The sequence below is a fragment of the Camarhynchus parvulus genome, chromosome 6 (genome assembly GCF_901933205.1).
Source record: "Camarhynchus parvulus chromosome 6, STF_HiC, whole genome shotgun sequence".
Lineage (NCBI taxonomy): Eukaryota > Metazoa > Chordata > Aves > Passeriformes > Thraupidae > Camarhynchus > Camarhynchus parvulus.
In genome coordinates, this window is record NC_044576.1 from 16,261,710 (window position 1) to 16,283,055 (window position 21,346).

Below are 21,346 nucleotides of genomic sequence, written 5' to 3' on the forward strand. Positions count from 1 at the left end.
TTGCAATAGACTCAAAAGAGCAGAATAAAAAGTTTTGACACATTCGCAAAGTCAGTGCTGAAACCAGCCAGGTCCCAGGCGGCTGAGAACTGTGTGTGTGCCAGCCCCTGGTCACAGCCCTTCACTGTGCTTGGACCCCTTTTTGGACAATCCTGCAGCTGTGCTCCATCACTTGCCCCTTGCTCTAGACAAGCATCCTTCAGCCCACTCTGGAGTGGTGAGGGCTGCCCCAGCCTGCCCTCACCTTGGCAAGCAGGGAGCCTGTTGCTGAGGACGGGGCTGCACCAGTGCTGCTGCAGCATGAGGACCGCAGAACTACAGACTAGGCTTTGCTGGTAGCCTCTGAGGCCCCAGCCATGCATTGGAAAAGAGATGGGAAGAGAAGCTGGCTCCAGCCTGTAGTGGACCCATAGGGCAGGGGGACCCCCATATCAACCCTGGCTCCAGGGGTCACCACTCCACAGCGAGTACTTACACGCTGCTGCCCACCACACCCTGGGTACGATGCTCACACCCAGCTTCTGCAAACAGGGCCAGTCCAAGCTGCCAGCAGTGGGTGCTGGAAAATGGGGGTCATGAAGCACCAGTGCATCAGCCTCCCATGTAGCCACACGTGCAGCAATGGGTGCTGCCATCTCAAGGCTGCCTCCTTGGAACTGGCAGCCACAGGGCTGTCTCCCCAAAGGGTTGCTGGTGCTGAAGTGGAGCTGGGGAGCAGGCAGCAGCAGTACACACAGTAGCCCACGCTCAGCTTGCTGTAGGGTGAGGGTGTGGGGAGCTGGATTGCCCCCTGAGTCCTTTTAAAAACCCCTTTTCCCCAGAGTGCACTGCCTACAAGATATGGCTGGGTTTGTGGTTTTGTTTTTTTTAAACAGTTCCCAAAAAGCATCAAAAGTAGCTCCAAAAAAAAACCTTCCTGGTGGTCAGCTTGATCTGGTACTAAAAAGTGCAAAACTGTATCACAAAAACTGTTCAAAAGTTGTAAGAAAGCAGGGAAGGTGCAGGGGTGACTGAGGTGGCAGGGAAGGGACCAGGTGCTGTTGCCCTGGCTTCCCTGGCCACCAGCCCTAGGAGAGGGGACAGTCTAGGGCTGGCCCCCTCCCATCTACCCCCATGGCACAATGGAGCTGGAGAAGCAGCTGTTGGCTTTGTTTTGCTGCGTTTGTCTTTTTTTTTTTTTTTAAGCCATTGAAGAATTGAGCCCAGCGGGTAGGTTTCAGTTGCTCCCTCTCCCCAGGGCAGCAAGAATAGGTCCTGCAGCCAAGTGCAGGACAAGGAGGGGCAGGAACAAGTCTGATGGGGCCAGGCAGCTCCTGCAGGCAAGGACTGGGGACCGTCCTGCTCTGCCACTGTCTCCGGTGGAGGGGCCATGGCCCTGCATGGCTGGTGCTGGCGGCTGCAGAAGGGCTGTTGCCCCCTCCAACTCGTGCCGCAGACAGACGGACACATGCAGGGTCTCGGCAGGCACACGGCCTCCACCCCCGTGCCAGGGGAACAGGAACAGAGCTGCAGTGCAGGCAGCTGAGACCCCACACTTAGGACTTGTGGGGGTGGCCAGGGGGCTGGCGGCCGCTGCGCTCTGAGACGTTGCGCTTCACCTTGGTGGTCGTGCTGGAGGGCTCTGCGTTGAGTGAGGGGCTGGAGCGGGACTTTTTCAGGCCATCGTCCTCTCCACCCACTGTGTCAAAGAGGGTGGACTCAAATGCTGCCAGGTCCTCGGAGCCAGCCTTCAGCTTGGCCCGCAGCAGCATGGCATAGGTGCCATAGCGGGATTTCTGAGGAGCACAGTGCAGCAGAGACAGAGGTTGGCAAGCTGGGTGCTGTCCTGTGGCCAGCATCCCTGCAGGGAGGGATGCTCATGGTCCCTCCAACCCAGCCAGCATCCCGGGGCAGAGGAATGCTCATGGTCCTAGACCATGGCAGTGGCAGTGTAATTCAGCTGATGGGATGGGTTGGTCCCATCACTGAGGATGGCCAAACAGGTAGGGGCAGAGGGCCTGAGGGCAGAGGGGGACAACATCTTCCAGCTTACCTCAAATTCCAGGTACTCTTCCTTCTGCTTTAGCTCCTCATATTCCTTGCCTTTCACCTTCTTCTCAGGCAGTGAAGAACGATGCTCCAGCAGCTCCGCTGACATTGTCTTGAACTTGGTCTCATGGTTCTTCACCTGCTCCTCCTGGGGAAGGGTGGCACCATGTCAGTGCCCTGCTCTGTCCCCCTGGTAGTGTGAGATGGCCAGGGACAGAACAGGTTTTTCCCCTTCTAGGAGCAGCCAGGATCTCAGCTGCTGCTGCGGGGTTGGATTTTTTTTTAATCACAGGCAAAATCACAGGCTCTTGGGGGCAATCTGCTCTCACCTCATAGGGGGGCTGACTGCAGTCTTAAAGCAGAATTTAATCCCTCTGAAACTAGGCTGGTGGTTTTTTTAAATCCTTTCTGCTCTATGAATAACTGCCCTGGTATGCACGAGTGCCAGCTAATCCCCCAGTCAGTTGCCTTTCAAGGTCCCTGGTAGGCCCTTGCAAGCTGTGATGTGGGACCACTTTCTCCTGCATGGTCTGACCATCACCTGATTCCAGCCCCACTGCAAGGAACAAGACCTCGCTGTCTGCCCCCAGTCTCGGTACCCCTCTTCTCTGTCTCCCCCTTGGCCCTTCAACTCACTGGGGAGGCAGCTGGGTGCATGGTACCACACAGATCTCCCCATGGGGAATGCGCCACTGGCAGATCAGGGGCTCTGTCCCAGGCTCAGCATTGCCCCCACACTGTGGCCCACCTGAGACAGCCTGGTGCAGGAGCTGGGCAGCAGCGGGCGGCTGAACTTCTTCTGGGAGCCGATGGCTGCGGGGAAGGGGGGTGCAGAGAACATGGCCGCCACCACATTGATGCGCGTGATCCACGAGTGCATCTGTTCAGGGTTCCTGAGAAAAAAGGCCAAAATACACGTGGGCTACCTCTATCAAAGACAGAGGGATCAGCTCCACAGACAAGGTCTGAGTCCCCCAGGCATGGCCCTAGCCAGCCATGGCACCAGGGACTCTACCCACAGCCAACCTGAGCCCAGCAGAGTAGGAAAAAGAGGAGCTGGGCAAAGCTCAGCACTGACACCAGGTCTCTCTCCTTCCAGAAAGGGCCAGGACAGAAGAGAACAAGGTGGCCCTAAGCCCTATCCCACCCTAGACTAAAGTCAGTGGAGCTCCTGTGCCCCAGCATGAGGCCCAGCCAGGGATCCTGAAGGACTCACTGTGCTTGGAAAAGGAAGACCCTCCAGTCAGCTGTCCTGAGGTAGAACACATTGGGTCGCTTGCTGTAGTCAGATGCCCGCGTGGCAAGCGAATGGTGGATGCTAATAGCATTCTTCAGTTCCTCTTCTGCCAGTGCCTTCCCTGGCTTATACTCCTCCTGCAAATCATGGGGTGTTTCAGAGCCAGCTCAGGGATGCACCCCACCATGAGTCAGCTCTGAGGTTTCAGGAACTGCAGACGAGTGCTGGCTGTGGCAGGGCTTGGAGATCACCCTTCACCAGGCAGCTGCAGATTCTGCTTCCAGCTCATGCTACACCCCTGGAGAGATGCTACACAACCCAGGCACATTGGCTTGGCAACAGCACAGGGGGCTGTTCCCCACTGCTCCCAGTTTCCCATGTGTGTGCCTGCAGGGAACTGGATGTTCAGCCCAACCCTCCACTCAGGGGAAAGACCCTGGTGCCCTTCTCTTTCCAGCCAAGCCCCCTGCACACAGTGCTCTCATTAGCAGAGCCTTTCACTGCCCAAGCTGTGCCCAAGCACCCTGGAAACAGGGATGCCACCAGGTCCCCAGGCAACAGCTCAGGCACAGAGGGTGCCGAGTCTGCTTAGGCGAGGCTTTGCAATGCTGTGTGCTGCAGGTCCTCTGTCACTGCTGTCTCTCCGGACTGGGGACAATCCCTGTCCCTGGTGTGGATGTGGGTGGCATGCTGCCTACCTTCTGCAGGTAGAGAATCATTCCCTTCAGGATGGCGTGGAAGGGCTTCCAGCCGCGCTTCCCTCGGGGCGCTGCCGGGGAGGAGAGAGCAGCTCAGACATCAGCGTCAGAATTGAGCGGGGGGGAAAAGCCACCCCCCACCCTCCTCCAGCCAGCCCTGCCACTATGCACGTCACCCACCCCCAGGACGGGCAGCACGCCAGGACTGTCCCTGCGCACCTGAGCCCGTGCAGCACGTGGCTGGCAGATGGTGCTGCTGGCAGGGGGGCCCCGCTGCCTCCCGGGGCCAGCGCTGTGCTCCTGCCTGTGCTCCCGCCTCGCTGCTTGTGCTCAGCTCCACCACTGCCTCCGTGCTCGGGCATGGGGACAAGGCAGTGCTGCCTGCCAGGTAATGCTGGCTTTGAAGGGCAGCTGCATCTAATCACTTCTAGGCAGCATAAGACGGCCAGGGCTTAGGAGGGATTTTATGGGGAATACGGTGAACGTGCCTGGCAGTGCCCAAACAGCTGCAGCCCGCTGTGTGCCTTGTCTGTCACACCACAGGACGCTTCCCTTCATCCACACAATCCTGTGGCAGGGTTGCAACCCCCAGAGACCCCACACCACCACCCTGCCTGCCCCTTTCCCAGCGCTGTGAGCAGGGAGAGGCTTTCCAGCTCCCCAGCCTGAGGGCTGAATTATGTCTGGCACAGGAAGACAGACAGGGCACAGATGCTGGAGGCTGGCATAAAGCTACAGATGGACATCACACAGTGACTCCCGCCCTGCTACCCATTCGGTTCTGGAGTTTACTGGTGCCCTCTTGCCCCAAGGAACCCCATGGGCTCCCCAGGCACCTACTTTTCTTGCAGTCGGGATCGGCGTGGATCTTGCGGACTAACAGCCCGTGCTTGTAAGTGGCAATGTTGGCGTCCTGGGAGAAGTCCAGAAAGGGGTTACTGCAGCTGCTGATGCGCTTGATGGACTTTGGGTTGGGATCTGCCAGCTCCGAGAGGGACTTTTGCAGCTCCTCTTCATCTCTGCCAATCAGATTTGGGTGGGGAAAGAGTTTGTTACCTTTCCAGGGACAGCAAACACCAAGTTCCCCCCTGGTCAGTGCCACTTTTAGGCCTGGCTTCTGAAAGAGAAGCCAGGAGAAGCAGGCCAGGATGAGCAGTCTTCCATCAGCACTGGTGAGCATCCCAAACTTAGCCATGCCTGTGTGCCTCTGTCTCTCTAGACAGCTGAGGTGCTGCCTGGTCCCTTGAAAGACAAGGCATTGGGCTTTTGCTGCTGATGCAGGGTGGGACCCCTGCCTGCCCCAGGGAGTGAGAAGCCTGTTTTTGGGCAGGAGTGCAACAGATGCCAGCCAGGCTGATGAGCCAGGAGTGATGGAGGAGAAGTACCCCAAGGCTTGGTACAACCACACCCCCCCAGCCCATGGCATACAGGCTCACAGGTCTCCAGCTGGTAGGAAGGAGGGTATAGAATGCACTGCCCCCACAAGGAGAGACCCAGGCTCTGGTCCCCACATTTTAAGGGTGGCAGCCAGACTACAGGGCCCAGAGCCAGAGGCAAAGGGGTGCAGGGAGACTGGCAGGAAGGCCTTGAGCAGTGCCATCCAAGGGCAGGATCAGGTGTGGGCAGGGTGTAGGCAGCCCGCTCCCCCCGGGTCATGGCCCCTCACTATGGGCAGGCTGCACCTGTGCCACTCCCCCATCCGCAGGAAGATGTAGGAGCCCAGAGCTGCTGCCTCCCCACTCCCTCAGCCGCTCGCTGCTAATTAAACCCCTCGGCATCTGCCGGCGTCGCCATGGCAGCGGTCAAGTGCATCGCTCAGTGCTGGGAAGCACTGGGCTGATTAATCCCTGCAGCGCAGGCGCTGCCGCTCCTGCTGCTGGAGATGGCAGCTGTGGGCGAGGGTGCAGGCACCCTGTGGGGCCCTGGCACAGCCACAGCACCTCCAGAGCCTGTCTGTTCCCACCCTGGCACAGCCACCAAGGCACAAAGCCAGTCTGAAGCTGCAAGAAGCCAGCCTCAGGTGGCTTTCCCCCAGCACGCTGGAGAAGGGGCCCCATGGCGGTGCTGAGTACACTGCCTGCATCCCAGCCCAGCCCTTCCCAAGCTCCCTCTCCTTCCCTCATCCTCACAGGGGCAGCTGCCTTGCAGCATCATGGTTTGTGCAGCCTCTGGGGCTAGGTGGATTCCCTGCCCACCCAGTGCCATGCAGCAGCATCCCCTGCAGAGGTACTTACATGGCCCACTGCAGCTTCTCGTTCTTGATGGAGCCGTACAGCGCCTGCAGAGAGAAGAGTGGGGGTCAGCAGGGCAGCGGTGCCAGGCTGGGGGGCTGCTCCAGGGAACAGAGGAGGCACGCCAGACTGGCTCAGGGACTCTGGAGGTTAAGATAACCCCATGTCAGTTTGTTCCAGTGCAGATTTGTCCTGGCTAGACTAGCCAGTTGACCTCCATTTAAGCTTACAGACACTTCATCCTGGGCACCACGGGATCTGCAAACCCCCCCCCACTCCAAAGAAATGCTGGGGATAGCACTGGCATTTTGGCCTCTCCTACCCTTTGTCTCTACCTGCCTGTGACAGTGCCACAGTGTTAGCAGCATAATGGTGAGGCATACCTAACATTTCCAAGGGTTTGGGAGAGCTATTTCTCCCTATTCCAAGGTGTTCCATGTTGGTAAAAATGACAGCCTTCAGGAGGCCTGAGCCCAACTAGAGCAAGCTTTTGGGACAGACTTCATTAGTGCATGCCTTCACCCCGTTCGGTGGAACCTCAGCCTGCTCCAGGGCCTCCAGAAGCTCCAGGGCCTCCAGAAGCTCCATGCCACAAGAGACCAGAGCCAACAACTTCACTGCAGTCAGCCACCCACCCTGGGCTGGCAGAGACCAACTCATGGAAGCACCCAGCACTCCCTGGCAATGCATTGCTCCTACAGGAGCACACTTTGTGAGAGACTCCAGCACTGCCGGCCCTGCACTGGCAGAAACCCTAGCATGCTGTCCTTCATGAGGCCCTCAGAGGACCTTGTCCTCTTGGCTGGTCAAGGCAGGAGTTTGGAGTGGCTATGGCCTGCCTCTACTCCCTCCCCAGCACTTCCAAACACTTCTCCCTCCTCGGAGACCCAAACACCACCCATCTGAGCAAGGCAGGGTCAGCTGCTTGTATTTCTGCACAGGAACAAGCTAAGCCTGCCTGCAGCAGGATACTCCAGGGCCCCACTCCCAAGTGTTTGTCCAGTTTGAGCTGGGTGCAAGCCAGCAGTGCTCAGCACAGCTCTGTAGTCAGGGAGGCTCCAGAGAGGGTTTCAATACAGAGCTCACAGAGGGCTTCAAAGCAAGATCTGGAAGGCATCATCCTTGAAGGAAAATAATCGGGTATTGCACAGGCTGTTCATGCAGCTGTCAACATCCATCACTGGGCTGGAGACTGCTGCTGAGAAATCTTGCTGGTGGCTGAGAAAGTACAGCTGGAGGCGTGCAGGGCCCCAGCAATGCTGGCCAGCAGACAGGCCCCAGCGGTGTCTGGGGTACGGACATCCATCACTCCCAGGAGGCGCAGCAGCCAGGATGGAGCAGGAACCCAGCTCCTTCCATGCTTTCCCGTTGGGAAATGCTGGCATAGCACCAGCTTGTTTCTCAGAGGAAGAAAGCATTGTCTCAATCTAGTAGGCAGAAAGTAGGGTTCAGTTCTCTCCTGGGAAGACAGGAGACCTATAAAGAAGTAATGGCCCCAGAGCCTGAGAGAAGATTTGATCCCAGACCCATTCATGCAGTCCCAGTGCCAGAGGGGCAGGATGCTAACTTGTGAGTAGGAGGTACCAACCAGTGGGCTGGCAGCAAGGCAGCCAGAGGAGCAAAGAGAATCAGAGAAGAACCTGGGAGGAAAAAAGCAATCCAAAGCCCTGCAGAACATAATCTGGGAGCAGAGCAGGGGGATAAGCAGGATCTCAGAGCAATGTAGATAATAAGGAGTCACTATGGGAAACAGAAGGGATCTTACTGCCAGGGATGCAGCTGAAAAATACTGAGAACCAACAGGCACAAAAAGGAGATTGAAAAAATGGCACAGAGTAGTGGGCACTGGAAACAGCAGAAAGGCACCTCAGAAAGAGCAGGCAGAATGGCACATGTGGCTTGGCTTCCATCTGGCTCATTGGTGATACATAGAAGTGTCAGCTCCCTGCCCCAAGGAAGGGAGATGTGAGCCAGCTGAGCAGGGATTTTGGAGGGCTGGAGAAGACCCCAGCCCCATGCAGGGCTTGCAGAAGGATGGCTGCTAAATGATGAATGAATGAGCCAATAGAAGAAGATGCTCGAGGAGTAATTTGGGATGGCACAGTGCTGGATAACAGCCTGGCAGAATACTGTGTTACAAAAACCTGGGCCCTGGGACTCTGGCTGAATACTTCAAAGGCTGAACTGCCTTATGGCTTCAAAAGGCTCCAGCTGCCCTGCTACAAGCCCCAAGAGCATTCCCCCAAGCCCATTACCAGCAGGGGCTGCCAAGTACCACCTCAGAGACAGGAAGCAGGGGCTGCTCAACACTCCTGTGCAAGGGGACAGTGAGAGGCAAACAGGAAAACTGTGCAATTGAGAAGGCATCCTGAAGCTTTACATCTACACTTAAAACTTGCCAAAATTCTGCTTGGCTAAACCCCAGCCCCAACGAAAACCAATCTCGGGTACAAAGCTGGTGGACTCAGCCCAAGTCCTAGCTGAGAAAATGCATTTCAGCCACAAAGCCCACCCTGCTGCTCTGGTCCTGCAGCACAGCCAATGCCTGTCAGTCCATAAAACTCTGGTGCATAGATGGTTTCTGCTGGGGAAGCGCAGGTGACGCAGGTTCCTGAAGCCCAACTCACAACCACGTCAGCAGAGACCACACACACCAGATTCATCACTCAGTAGGTCCCTCTCTCCAGACTCTCTTTGCTCCATGGGTTCATTTCCCCTGGGCCGAAAGTACAGCAACTCTTTGGCATCTCTGAGCTTGCAAGTACTCCCCAAGAGAAAGCTGGGCACTGGCCACATGCCACTATGGATGATGACCCCAAGCATGGTTGGGGTTTTTTGCCATCACTGGGTTATGAGCTCACTGTTGCAGCATGCCAGGCCAATCAGCCAGCTCTGCCCTAGACCCAGGAATGTACTGTCCCAGCGGGATTTCTAACTGAATCAACATCTTTCTTGGTGCTTTCCCTCCCAAAAGCAGGCTGAGTGGCTGTCTGTGTGTCCTGCTGTACCGAATGTCTCAAGGACAGTTAAGGGGCTGCACTGGCAAGAGGCAGGTGGCTCTGGTGTTCTAGCCCAGCCTACGTAAGCAGGGTAGGGAGAAGACACCCGCCTTCAGCTCCTCAGCTCAGATCAGACCAGAGGCAAGATCCAGCGATGGTCTGTGGAGCTGAGCAACAAGCTGGACTGAACACAGCTTTGGCACGGGGCTGCACTGAGGGCTTAGCCCAGCACTCAAGTAACAGATGAAGGTTGAGGCAGGAATTTCAGCATCCAGATGGGGGTTTTAACCCTTTCTGGAGTGCTTCTTTTATAACTCTTATGCATACGTCCCATTTCCAGTCTGTTAGTTCCTCTGCTAAACACAGTGCTCAGATCTCCATGCAGCAAGGTGCATATCAAAGCTCCCCTTCCTCTTTGTCAGCCCTGTGACCAGCCATAGGTTCACGACATTCAAGGCAGACTTCACAGCCACCAAGCACCCTCCCTGCAGTCATTCTACCTCTCTCTCTGACTGAGAGCATTTAAATATGAAAGCCAATTGCTGGCTGTCCCCAACTTTATCTTAGCAAAATATCTTTGCTACACCCAGCCACAAAGGTCTGTGAGGTCCCCCAGGCACGCAGACATCCCAGCTGCACTGATCCGAACAGTAGGGTCAGATCAGGGCTGTATGTCAGACATAACTGTACCTATGTTGGGTCCCTAATTCATCTTGTCAGGTCCCCCCCAACCCCACCCCGCACCTCCACAGCTTGCACAACCCATGCTCAAGAACAACTCATCACCTGGCACATACCAGCCCTACTGCATACACCACCACGTTCCTCCCTCCCCCCCCCCGCTGCAGAGGGGTTCCTGTGTGCACACAGAGCAGACTGACTTGGGGACAGACTTTTTTTCCCGTAGGAAGGGGCTGTCACGGGGACAACGTCCTGCGCATCACCTTCCACCCTGCTGCAGTCATGGGTGGCAGCAGGTGACAGCTACCCATCCCGGCCCCACACTTTTGACTCAGTAACATTGTAAGCTGCATCAGCCGCTTCCAAAATATTTAAGCCACTCCTTGCCCAGGCAACTATCATCCCCCAGGACAGCAGACCCTTCCCAGAGCAGCCCCACAGCGCGGGAAGCAGCGACCGAGCGTCTCCCAACTGCATGTTTCCATCCGAGTGCGTCACAACTTAATGCTGCCCCCAGACCGTACTGCGCTATGACAGCACCGCGGCTTGGCACGGCCCCGATGGCCCCGCCGGGCTGCTTTTGGCCACCGGGGCAGCCCAAGTAGCTCTGGGGTAACCCTGACTGCTCTGCCCCAGCCTGCCTGCGAGGAGGGGGCTGGTGAACGTTCTTCTCCCGCTACTACACCCGACCGACGCACGACCCGCCCAGAGACAGCCTGTTCGCTTCTTCCCACCGAGGACCGATGCGCACCAGCCTAACACCTCCAAACGGATGACGGCTCCCAGCGAGCAAGCTCCTGGCACTAAAAAGCCCTTTTTTGTCCAGCCACTCCTTCCTCTCAAACTCTGCTCGGCTGGGAGCCGGGGCTGCGGCGTTACCCCCTCCGCGTTGCCTTGCGGCTCTCCCTGACGCTCAGGTGGGTGCCAGTCTGCCCTGGCTGGGCTGGCCAGGGCACGGCGCAGAGCAGCCCTTGGCAGAGAGCCCGCAGAGCCTGTCACTTATGCTAAGCCGTAGGGCAGGTCCCAGCGGTACCGCTCTGTCCTGGATTCCTCTCGCAGCGATGTTTTCGAGCAAGCACGGCTGCCAGACCACTGTAAGCGGCGCAATGTCACCCGGGTCTTGCCGCGCTCCCGCCACTCCCGTGATCGGGGTGGGATGGCAGCGGGGAGAAATCCAGGCTTGGGGACGGGGACCCTCGGGCGGAGGGGGCATGCAGAGACCCGGCTCCGCAGAAAGCAGGCAGGAGACGGAGATGGGGCTGGCTGCTCGCTACATCCATACCAGGGCTGAGGCTCTTGCAGCGGGCGGGACGGCGACTGTCCGGACATGTTCACCCGCCCATGTCCCCGCAGGGGCGCAGGGCGCCGAGCATCCCCCCGCGGCGCTCCCCGCTCCCCCGACCCGCCGCTTACCGGCTTCTTCTTACGGCGGCTCTGGATGCGGCTGACCACCAGGTCGGTGTAGAGCACCGGCTTGAGGGTGCGGGAGCGCTGGGGCCAGCCGTAGCAGAAGGTCTCCACGCCGCGGTAGTTGCGCCCGTAGCGCACCGAGCACATGGAGCGGGACCGCATGCGCCCCGCGCTGCTGTTGATGCTGTTGACGCCGATCATCCTGCCGCCGGCGGCGGGGGGGCGGCGGGGCGCCCGGCGGGCGCCCGGCGCGGAGCCCGCCGGCCCTGCCCTGCCTGCCGCGGCCGCTCTGCCGCCGCCGCCGCCTGTTGAAGCGGGGCCGGGCCGGGCCGGGCTCGGCGGCGGCTCCCGGCAGAGGCGGGGCCGCCCCGCCCCGCCCGCCGCAGCCAATGGCGGCCCGGCGGTGGGCATCCCGCCCGGGGGACTGCATCTCTCATGGTGATGCCGCACGAGTTGCCCGAGCTGCCTTCGGTGCCCCACCTCGCCGTCCCTACCTCCTTTCCGCGGAGAGTGGGAGCAGGTGGCTGTGCCTTCCTGGGGGGGCCGCGGTGGTGACATCTCCCGAGTTCCAGGGGCCAGGGGGCACCTCCACTCGGTTCCAGCTGGGCAGGCTTCAGAGCTGCTGCTGCAGCTCGGCCCACACCAGGGACCGACAAAATCTTTAGGAGATGGGCCCAGTGGAGATGTGCTCAGACTTTCCATCTACAATGCCCACCCGACACTTAAGCCTCTTGCCTGTCCCTCCCAGGTCAGCAGGAAACAGCAGTAGCTACAGTCACCCAGCTGGTTATGGGCAGGACAAAGATGCTTCAGGCAGTTGCTCCTATGAAGAAGCAAAGAGCTGGGCATCCTTGCAGAAAGCACAAGGATCGATAGGTAATTTAGTTAGGCTTGACTGAGCAGGAGATGCAGCCAGTGGAGAGGGGAAATTTTCCACTGTGTCCTAACTGTTTGGCATAGTGATCATTTGACACAACTTGTGAGGGAGGGGGCATGGATGTCTGGCACATCAGATGTACTGGGCTGCCCCTGAAGCCCGGGGGAGCCATGGGAGACAGAGGCAGGGCAGCCCATTGTTCCCAGGGGAAACAGGCAAAAAAAAAAATAGCCCAGGGGATTAGACTGAGCAAGCGTTCCTGTGATTATAGCTCAGAGGTGGGAGCTAGGGCTTTCTTCCCACATTGCTAATCACTTACCCAGCACTCTGAGCGTCTGAGCCCTGCTGTTGTGCCTCCAAGCTGGAAGGTGGGGGCCCATCCTACCTTCCTCCCCCGAGGACCCGACTGCATTGTCAAGCTTAATTCATTAACATCTGTGACGTGCTCTGGGCTCCTAGGCTGGCAGGCAGCACAGATTTGGCTCGCTCCTGCAATTGCTAAGCAGTGCTGGTGAGAAATGGGGCCCAATTTGGCCCTACTGTTGTTTCTGCCAACCAGTGAAGCACAAGGTTAAGCTAAAAGAGTAAAGAGGATGGGGATGAGCTAAGGCTCCACAAAGTGATCAATCACATAAAGGTCAAATCCACATCTAAAATGTAACAGACAATCAACAATAGTGAGTGAAATCCCAGGGGGCCTGGGCTGGAATCACACTGCAACCTCTCAAGAGCTAAACAAAATATCACCAGCTCCAGGATATCCTGCTTCCACCTCCTTCCTTTTTGCATGGGCAGCTGCTGTCATATGGCCACAGGAGTTCAGGCCCAAGCCGGCAGATGTGGGCATCTTCAGGCACAGCATTATATGGGTTCTTATATCCCTGGTATGGCTCCATGCCTGATCAGGGGGACATCTCAGCTGGAGAGCTGGGCAGCCCTGCCTGCTGATTATAGTTCTCTAGGGGAGCTTTCAGAGACAAAGGCTTTCCAGCAGCACTGCTGGTAAGGCAGCAAGCACTGCCTTAGTTCCAGCAGCAGTGCTGTGCAGGGCATAGTGAGGCACTGGCAGTGAGGGGGATGTGATGCTCAGCTGTGAAAGCTCTTCAAGTGTTTTCATTGCTTCTGCATAAAAATGGGACTGTTTACATGTATTATCTAGTAGCAGATAAAGTTCTCGTCTGACTCAAGCTGCCACATGCTCTCAGGCATCATGCTGCGTTTATCTTGGGACTCCCTGCAGCCAGAGATGAGGGGAGTGCTCTGGCTCCCTGTGGGTCTATTCCTGATGCTGTCCTCAGAGTCACAGGGGATGGTGGCCTTGTGCCCCTGCAGCCACCTAGGTCCTGCCCTGCTGCCCCAGTTCCCTGGTAGTGAGTGCTTTGGGTGAGAGCCACCTCCAGCCCTCCAGCTCTGAAGTCCATGGGGTAGCAGCCTGTGCTATCTACCCAGACAGGCTCAGAAGAGCCCCAGGACCTTTCTTCTGTGGTGCTGGAGCTGCCCAAGACCCGCCTTACAGCTTTGGGAAGCGCCTGTGAAGCCTGCCTTCCCCTCCCCTTACCCTTAGGAAACGCATGTGCTCCTGGAACGCTAAAATTAGCCAGCCAGCTGTGCAGCACACTTGCACAGGAGCCTCAGTCCCCAGGTACAGCCCGCCAGGTCTGCCAAGGAAGAAGCATCCCGCTCAGGGTAACAGGGCCAATGCAGGCTGACACAGCAGCAGGAGAGCCTTTCCCCGTTTGTCTGCCCCCGAGCCTGTGCAGGGACCACAAAGCATCAAGCAGCCAAAAGCGGTGGGCAGAAGGGAAAGAGTGCCTTCTCTGGATGAGCTGGCTGAGGCTGCCCAAGATCCCCTTGCCAGTTCTTCTCCCAGCACTTTCTCCATCTCACCTGCCCCAGACACCTACTCCCCCTTGCACAGGCAGGGGGTTTCCAAAGTGGAGCGGTGCTTCAGGTGCTTCAGAAGAGCTGCAGCCTGCCCTGCCTGAGTTCCTCACAGTGTCTTTCACTCCCCCTCCCCAGCATGGCTCCTGTACAGAGGCGGCTGGAATGCGGCGGTGGGAAGCACCGCAGCTGCAGAGGGAACAGGCCATTTTTAGCAGAGCAGCCTCCCAGCTGCTGGGCTGAGCTGTGCAGGGCTGTGCTGCAGCACTGCAGCCTTCTTCCACCTCCTTATACCCAGCAAAGGCCTTGGTCCCTGCCCGTGAGGGAAAGCCTGTAGCTTCATGGCACCTCCTCACCCTCTGTCTGGGAGCTGATATGGTAACTTCATCTTATGTGTTTGAAGTGCTGGTGTTCTGAGGGGCTGAGTTTAATAGGGCAATGCCTCAAGTGTGGGCACTCAACCATGGGGCAGTGAGGGATGTAAAGGGGACACACCAAGAAGTGTGTGGAGCTCAGATACTCCAAGGTGTAGCAGCACTGAAGGGCCAGGGTTCACATTTCACAGGTTTCCATCCATTTTGTGTGCCTAAAGCCTTTTCTGGAGCTGGGTTTAAAATTAGAGGAGAATTTTTCCTGAGTAACTCCTTTTACTGGTGAAGTGTGGGCTGAGAGGGAGGACAGCCCTATTGAGAACTGCTGGTAACCCCTTAATGATGGGGTGAGCGACACAACCAGGAATAGACCCACAAAGGCTGAAAAGGGAGCTCAGCTTTTCATCCTCTCTTGCCTTTTTTCATCAACCACCTCCCCCCCCGCTGTGGCTCCAGCACCCTGTGGGAACCCATCTTCCACATCATGAGTATTTGCCAACTGCAGCGCTTCACCAACAGCAGCAGTTTCTGCCCAGCAGACCCCATGGGAGCTAAGCCTATTCCCAGGGTCTGAGACAGGGAGACAGCAGCTCAGAAAATCCTCCTGAGAGCAGGCAATGCCACAGAAGTGCAGCAGTCCAAGGCCAGAGGCGCTTGCTGAACACTGCTCTCCCTGACCAAGCCCCTCTAGGAACTGGGTCAGGCAGGGAGAAGGCAGGAGTCCCCCAGTCCTACCAGTGTGGTGAGTTCCCAGCTCCGAGCTTTTAACCTCCAGCCCACTCTCCCCATTGCAATGCCTTGCCCATGTCACCTCTGCCCCAGAGATGGCTCCAGTCCCAGGGCCTGGCCAAAGTTTTGGGCCCCAGTGCTTCAGGGAGTCAGAAAGGGCTGAGTACCACAGGACTGATGGTGGGAAGCCTCTGGCTGCAGCTGTGCAAACCAGCCCTAGTAAGCTGCCCCATGTGTGCTCCCTTGCCTGCAATATAGGCACAGCAAGAGCAATGAGGGAATCAGAACCCCAGGCAAAGCTCACATGTCCTGCTGGGGGAATGGAGCAGCCCATGTTGCCCTCAGCAAAGCAGGAGCACAACTGCAGGTTCAGGGATCATCACTGTTCTTGCATGTAAATGCATCTTGCATTCATAGCATCTCAGGTAGCCCTCCATGTCATCCAGCCCAAAGCTCTCACTTCTGCTCCTGCTGCTTGGCCAGCCATGGAGAACAACCAAATTTACCTTGAGCAGCTCCTTGGGGAAATCAGTGCCTCCATTGAGTCCCTCCAAGTTGCCAATGAAGTCGGAGCAGGACATTCTCTTCCCAATGTTCTGGGGGAGACAGGGGGAGAGAAACATCAGGATTTCCTTTGGGACAGAGGTCACTGCTGGCTGAAGCAGGTCCCACAGCCCAGGAACAAACACACCAATCTCTGCAGAGGGGTGAGGGACCAGCCCAGTCTCTGGAAGGCTGCTTGCAGGTACGGGGAAGCTGCTGGCTTTGCAGAGACTCCAGGAGTTTTAAATAGGCTCCTTTTTCAAAATTGTGTGCTCCCTGCTCCCAAAGGCAGCTGGTTTTGGAGTCTCATTCCCACCTTCTTTTCCTGTTCAGTTTTCTTTTCTGTCCTTGTTCCAACTCTACATCTTTCAGCTCAGCAAGTCTCCTTCAAAGCCCCACTCTCTCCTTCATTAGCCCCTCCTCTAATTAAGCCTTTCTCGCCTCTCCTCACCAAACACATTAGGGGTGACAAGCTCTTATGGGCACAGGATCCCATGCCTCCTGCTCGTGTGGCACTGTTCTCACCTTTCCCTGAGCACCTACAGTTTCAGGGTGGTGAGGTCAGACAGGGGACAGACTGAAACAGTGGCAGTGGTGACTTACATGTCCATGCAAATCTGTGTTTAGCAGCATCAGGGCGCACGTGAGGGTGTGGGCTCCATCTGCAGCACAAGCACAGGACAGGAATTAGAGCCCCCAGCCCAGCCCTGCAGCTGGTGCTCCAGTGCCTCAGCATCTTAAGAAAGCTATGGGGTCTCTGAGCCCCCGAGACAGCACTGAGCCCCCTCCTCCCACCCTGGACACTGCAGTGCTGACAGCATGCAGGTAAGTAGGTAAGAGGCTGCTGGTTCCAAACCTCAGCATACAAATTCCCATCGAGCCTGCTGCCCTATAGCCAGGCAGTGATGCTGCTGCTAATCCTGCAGAGCTTCTAGCATGGCAAGGTAGGACAGACACAGCCTCAGCCAGCCAGGCAGCCCAAACCTCACCAGTGCCAGAGCCAGCCCAGAGCAGGCCCACTCTGTGTGAATGCACACAGAAGTGGTGTGAAGACATGAAATAGCACAAAGCAGGTGTCTGTGCTCCTGAAATGCTAGGCTAGGGACCTCACTTAGATATTCCCTGAGCTGAGGGTCTGAGAGCGGGGGTCTATTTGGTGAGGACTCTGCTAAGTGTGTCTCTTGTGCTAATCTGCTCAAGGTCAAAATTAAGAATGGGTTGAGCCCTAATTATGCATCATCCAACCAGATGAGGCTTAAAAAAAAAATCTGAAGCAGCTGTCATTTGAGGGAAATGACATACTGGGACTATCTTCTAAGGCATCAGTATAGGCTCTCTGCCTGCTCTCTAGTTTCAGTTTGAGTACATTCACTGAGCTGACAAACACATAAGCTCCTCTAAAACACACACATGCACACACAGACACACACTCCCCACAGACATGCAGTTTCTTACCTTCTGAGGAGATGGCATTGGGATTACACTCATAGTAGCGCTGGGAAAAATGAGCCAGCACTCGCTCTCGCTCTTGCGTCTCTCCCATCAAGGCCAGCTCTTTCAGAAAGGACCTGAAAAAGCAGTAGCAGGGTTGGTCACACATGAAGCCCACTGCAGTTTCTTCAACTCACCCTGTGCAGGAATGGAGCTGTGCTTTCTGGTTTTGAGACCTTCCTGTGTGCTGGATGAAGCCCTGTTTTGCACAACCTTCCCTCCCTCCAAACCCACTCTGGGACTGTCCTCCAAGGCCACAGCACCATATCCTGCTGGCACATCACAGAGACCTACAACCAATCCCAGGAGCTACACTGGGAAAGGAGGTAGGTGTAACAACAGAATGATTTGAGTTCAAGACCTGGAAAGTCAGGCCTACGTGAACCAGACTGTCATTTAACTGCACTGACCATTGAGTTAGGACCAGGAATGTTTTTTCTTGGTTGCATGGCTGAGAGACTATCTTGGAAATCACCCTCTCCTGTTTAAGAGGTAAGAGGATCTCCAGGTGGCAGTCATGGGGTCTGCTTGCTCCTGCAGATCTCTGTGTGTTTGCAGAGGTGCAGAGGGCACAGTCTGTTGGGACCCCACTCTGGTGACCACCACAGGCACACATGTACACACGCTCAGTTCTGACCTGAGAGCCTGATCCAGACTCATCCCTGTGAACACGAAGAACTTCAGATATTCCCCTGCCACCATCCTGCTGAACTCATTGCTGAAATAGAAAAGGGGGAGGGCGAGAATGGAATTGACCAGGCTGTGGGGATAGCCAAAGGCACGCAGGGGTTGGGTGGATTCCAGGAGGCTGGGAGCTCCCCAGGGTTGCAAGAAGCGTGCCAGGGACAGAGACACCCCATGCTCCCACGAAACTCAGAGAAGCCACCCACAAATTCACTGGGAATACTGGGCATGTAACAGAAAATGGAGAAGCTATAGAGGGAAGGGCCCCCAAGAGGTCAGCTGGCCATCCCCATGCCCCAACACCTTACTGAAGCATCCAAGATGTAGTCATGGTAGGAAGGTACGAAAATCTGGACATCTCCTAGGTTTTAAGACCTTTAGAGGGAACACCTGGTGCAAATGTACCAGTGATGAGGAGCGGGTTTTGTGGTCCTGCCAGCAGTTCCTTGCCAGCCTGGTGCCCCACAAGGGCAGCAGCTGCAGGTGCACTGTGGGTGCAAGTGAGCTCCTTGCAGAATGGAACATTCCTTCCAAATACCCACACGTACTTCTTCCCCAGGTGGCGAGCCACATCTGCTTTTTTAAAGCCATCCAGGTTGTAGAGCCTCTTGGCCAGGCGTTTGGCAGCCTCCAGGTCAGCCTTGTGTCCATTGGAAAGGGTGTCCGTGCTGCCCAGGGCCAGCTGCTCCACGCTGTCCATCTCCGACTCCGAGTCTGAAACCAGCTGGCTCTGGGGGCGCTCGCTGCAATGGGAAGGGACACTCCACGTCAGCCTGCCTACAGACCCCCACCTTGTTCAGCTTCTCAGGAAATGCATGCTCCTCACCCTGCTTTGGAGACTAGCTACTCACTGCTGGGACCCAGCATGACTGCACTGGTCAGAGACACTCTGAGGTCAGCTAAGGGAGCTAGGGAAGGCGTAGGAATGCAGGTTTGGGAGGAGGGGTGGGGTGATGGGACAGCACCAGTGACTGACTGGACCAAGGCACTCAAACCAACATTCATAGTGGATGTGGAAGGAAAGGACAACTACTCCAAAGTCCCCCACTTTGAACTTGTGAAACTGTATGTGTGGGCTTAGGCTCTGCCAAGCTCAGCTGTAGCAGAGACTTGGAGCAGAAACATGTGCAACATCACATGCTGTTCTACAGCTCTGTACTCATTTTTAATCTGGACAAACTCCTCGTGCTGCTCTCAAGTGCAGTTTCTACCCAAAACAAGACAACTCCCATTCCTTCATTCACCTTTGCCCACCCACTGATTTCAAAGCACTACACAGATGGCAGAGATGAGGCAGAGAACAAAGGAAAAACCCCCCAGCCTCCCAGCTCTCAGTGGAGCGCTGTCTTCCCCAGGCTGCCCATCAGCTCTCAGCCCACCACGCCTTAAATGGCCATGTTAGGAGACACTCTTGGCTTGGCCCCCAAAGCAATCTGACTCAGCTGCGCAGAAGTTATCCCGACCAAAAGCTGGTTGAATCTAATCAACAACAAATGTTAAGCAACTTTGACCTCGCCCAAATTTTCTGGCAGCCCTTACAATGTTCCAGTCTGATTTATTTTTAAAAGTCTCTAATTGAGTTTTAAGAGGCCTGCTCTCCTGAGCCAATTACCCAGGCCAATCTCCTTGAGGCTCTGCTTTTTTCAAGAAGGACAAGCCTCCTCCTGCTCAGCGCTGCCTGTCGCAGGGGAGCCCTGCACAACACTGGCAGGCTGCCTCACGCCTTGGGGGCTCTCAGGGGCCATCCTCTCCACCTTCCTGCCACCCCCAGCCAGCATGCAGCTGGAGAAGCTGCTCTGCACTAAACCTGTGGGTCAGACACTTCCCTGGTGCAAGTTCTTGGAGAGATGTGCTTTGCTCAGACCACTGCTGAGCTCAGTGGTGCCAGGGGATGATTGTGGCAAGACCTAGATGGGTGGCCAAGGCAGATTTGTGCCCACTTGGCTCCAGTCCTCCCTAGGGAGACTATCCATCACTCCAATGCACCCTGGTGGAAGCAGCCACAAGAGTGGTCACAAGATCACCCTGAGCTCACCAGGTGTGACTCCACCAGCTCTGGGGAGCTGGGCAGGCAGCTTCCAGCATCACTGTCTGCATTATGAGTACACCCCATCCTGTGGGCAAATCTCCCACCTGCCTAAAAGCTCTTCTCCTCCCAAAACAGCCACATCCAAAGGTGCTGCTGGCATGGGCCCTGGTGCCTGACTGTGCCTTCACTGTCTGGCATGGTCAAAGCTGCTCTGAGGGGTACCCAACAGCAGAACAGGCTGGTGCTGCTGGGCACACACCTGGGCCCCACTTCAGCTCCTTGTGTGGCAGCTGTCACTGTGACCTCAACCAAGGACAGAGGTCACAGGCTCTTTGATTCCCAGAGGCAGAGGACATTAATCCATCCCAGCAGCTGGCACCTGCCAGCCATGGGTTGTGGTGACTACATTTTTTTGCTAAAATCTTTATCTGTTATCACAAGGGCACAGGCACTGTCCCCTTTGCTGCCCAGTGGTTCCAAGCGTGCTCTTCCAGCTACAAAATGCAAAGCCACCCTCTAACACTCTCCATGGTCCAAGTGCATCCCCAGAGCAAGTTGCTGCTCAGTCACCCTCTCAAAATACTTTAATTCTTTGCATCATCCCTAACACTCTGAATATCCTTCTAGACCTTATCTATCCTGCCTGAGAGGTTGTCCCCCCTCACATGGACAGTTCTGGGAGCATCCAGGGAAAAACCTAGAGCTCCAAATCTTCCCCCATAACCTCTCTTCCTAATCTATGGTCCTCAACTTTCCTACCTAGTGCTGAGCATTCAGGTGTGGGGCCACTTAAAAAATCTCTCTTGCCCTTCAATACCTGTAACTCCCTGCTGGTCCCAGCCTGTGACTACAATTCCTGCCTTGCTTCTTGCAATGGGCATTCAGGGATCTCAAACCTTGAGTCCAAAGTAGCTCTACCAGTGAAATTTGTTCCTCCCTCCCTCACCAAGCTCCAGCACTTATTTGGTGTTTTACAGCAAAGCATAACCTTGCTCTCAGGATGAGGCTCTATTCAACCATGCGGTGAAACGGGTTTTATTCTAGCACTCAAGCCACTCTCATGCAGTTAAATATGGACAGTCAGCCTCTGTAGGCTCAGTATGCCCCCTTTGTGGTCCCTGTCTGCCACCACACAAAGCCACAACTGGCTTGGAGAACATGCAGCTTAAAGACAGAAAAACAAGAGCCCAATTCTCAAACAAACGGAGAGCAGAGCAAGAGACATGTCCATGTCTGAGGTAATTGAGGTTATGCTAATTTTCTCACCAATGAGCTAATTGCAGGTCTCAGGGTAAGGGTTTTTTGGTGTGTTTAGTAAAGTGACATTTTAGTTTGGCTTGAAGAAACACTGAGATCATACTTTTTACATTAAATACACACTTAAGGAATAAAGATCAAATTTGATACTGGGCAAGTATCTTCAGTGTGCATGAAATAAGTCACTCCTGAGCAGACAC

The 21,346-nt window shown here is 56.0% G+C and overlaps 1 protein-coding gene across 3 annotated transcripts in view; it reads right to left on the reverse strand.

The window, feature by feature from the left end:
• Positions 1 to 2: 2 nt before the first annotated feature.
• The window catches only part of PSD (pleckstrin and Sec7 domain containing), a 37,585-nt gene continuing 16,241 nt past the window's right edge, over positions 3 to 21,346 (reverse strand). The window contains exons 6-17 of one of the 3 annotated variants that reach the window (XM_030951231.1): positions 18,409 to 18,603; positions 17,814 to 17,894; positions 17,141 to 17,253; positions 16,289 to 16,347; positions 15,649 to 15,738; positions 6,198 to 6,241; positions 4,804 to 4,982; positions 3,964 to 4,034; positions 3,245 to 3,402; positions 2,777 to 2,921; positions 2,033 to 2,176; positions 3 to 1,678 (exon numbers count right to left, since the gene is read on the reverse strand). In XM_030951231.1, coding sequence (XP_030807091.1) covers positions 1,655 to 1,678; positions 2,033 to 2,176; positions 2,777 to 2,921; positions 3,245 to 3,402; positions 3,964 to 4,034; positions 4,804 to 4,982; positions 6,198 to 6,241; positions 15,649 to 15,738; positions 16,289 to 16,347; positions 17,141 to 17,253; positions 17,814 to 17,894; positions 18,409 to 18,603 — 1,303 coding nt within the window. In that variant the 3' untranslated portion in view covers positions 3 to 1,654. Of the gene's footprint in view, positions 1,776 to 2,032; positions 2,177 to 2,776; positions 2,922 to 3,244; positions 3,403 to 3,963; positions 4,035 to 4,803; positions 4,983 to 6,197; positions 6,242 to 15,648; positions 15,739 to 16,288; positions 16,348 to 17,140; positions 17,254 to 17,813; positions 17,895 to 18,408; positions 18,604 to 21,346 lie in introns of all 3 variants that reach the window. The other 2 variants (XM_030951229.1, XM_030951230.1) reach the window with 2 other exon arrangements.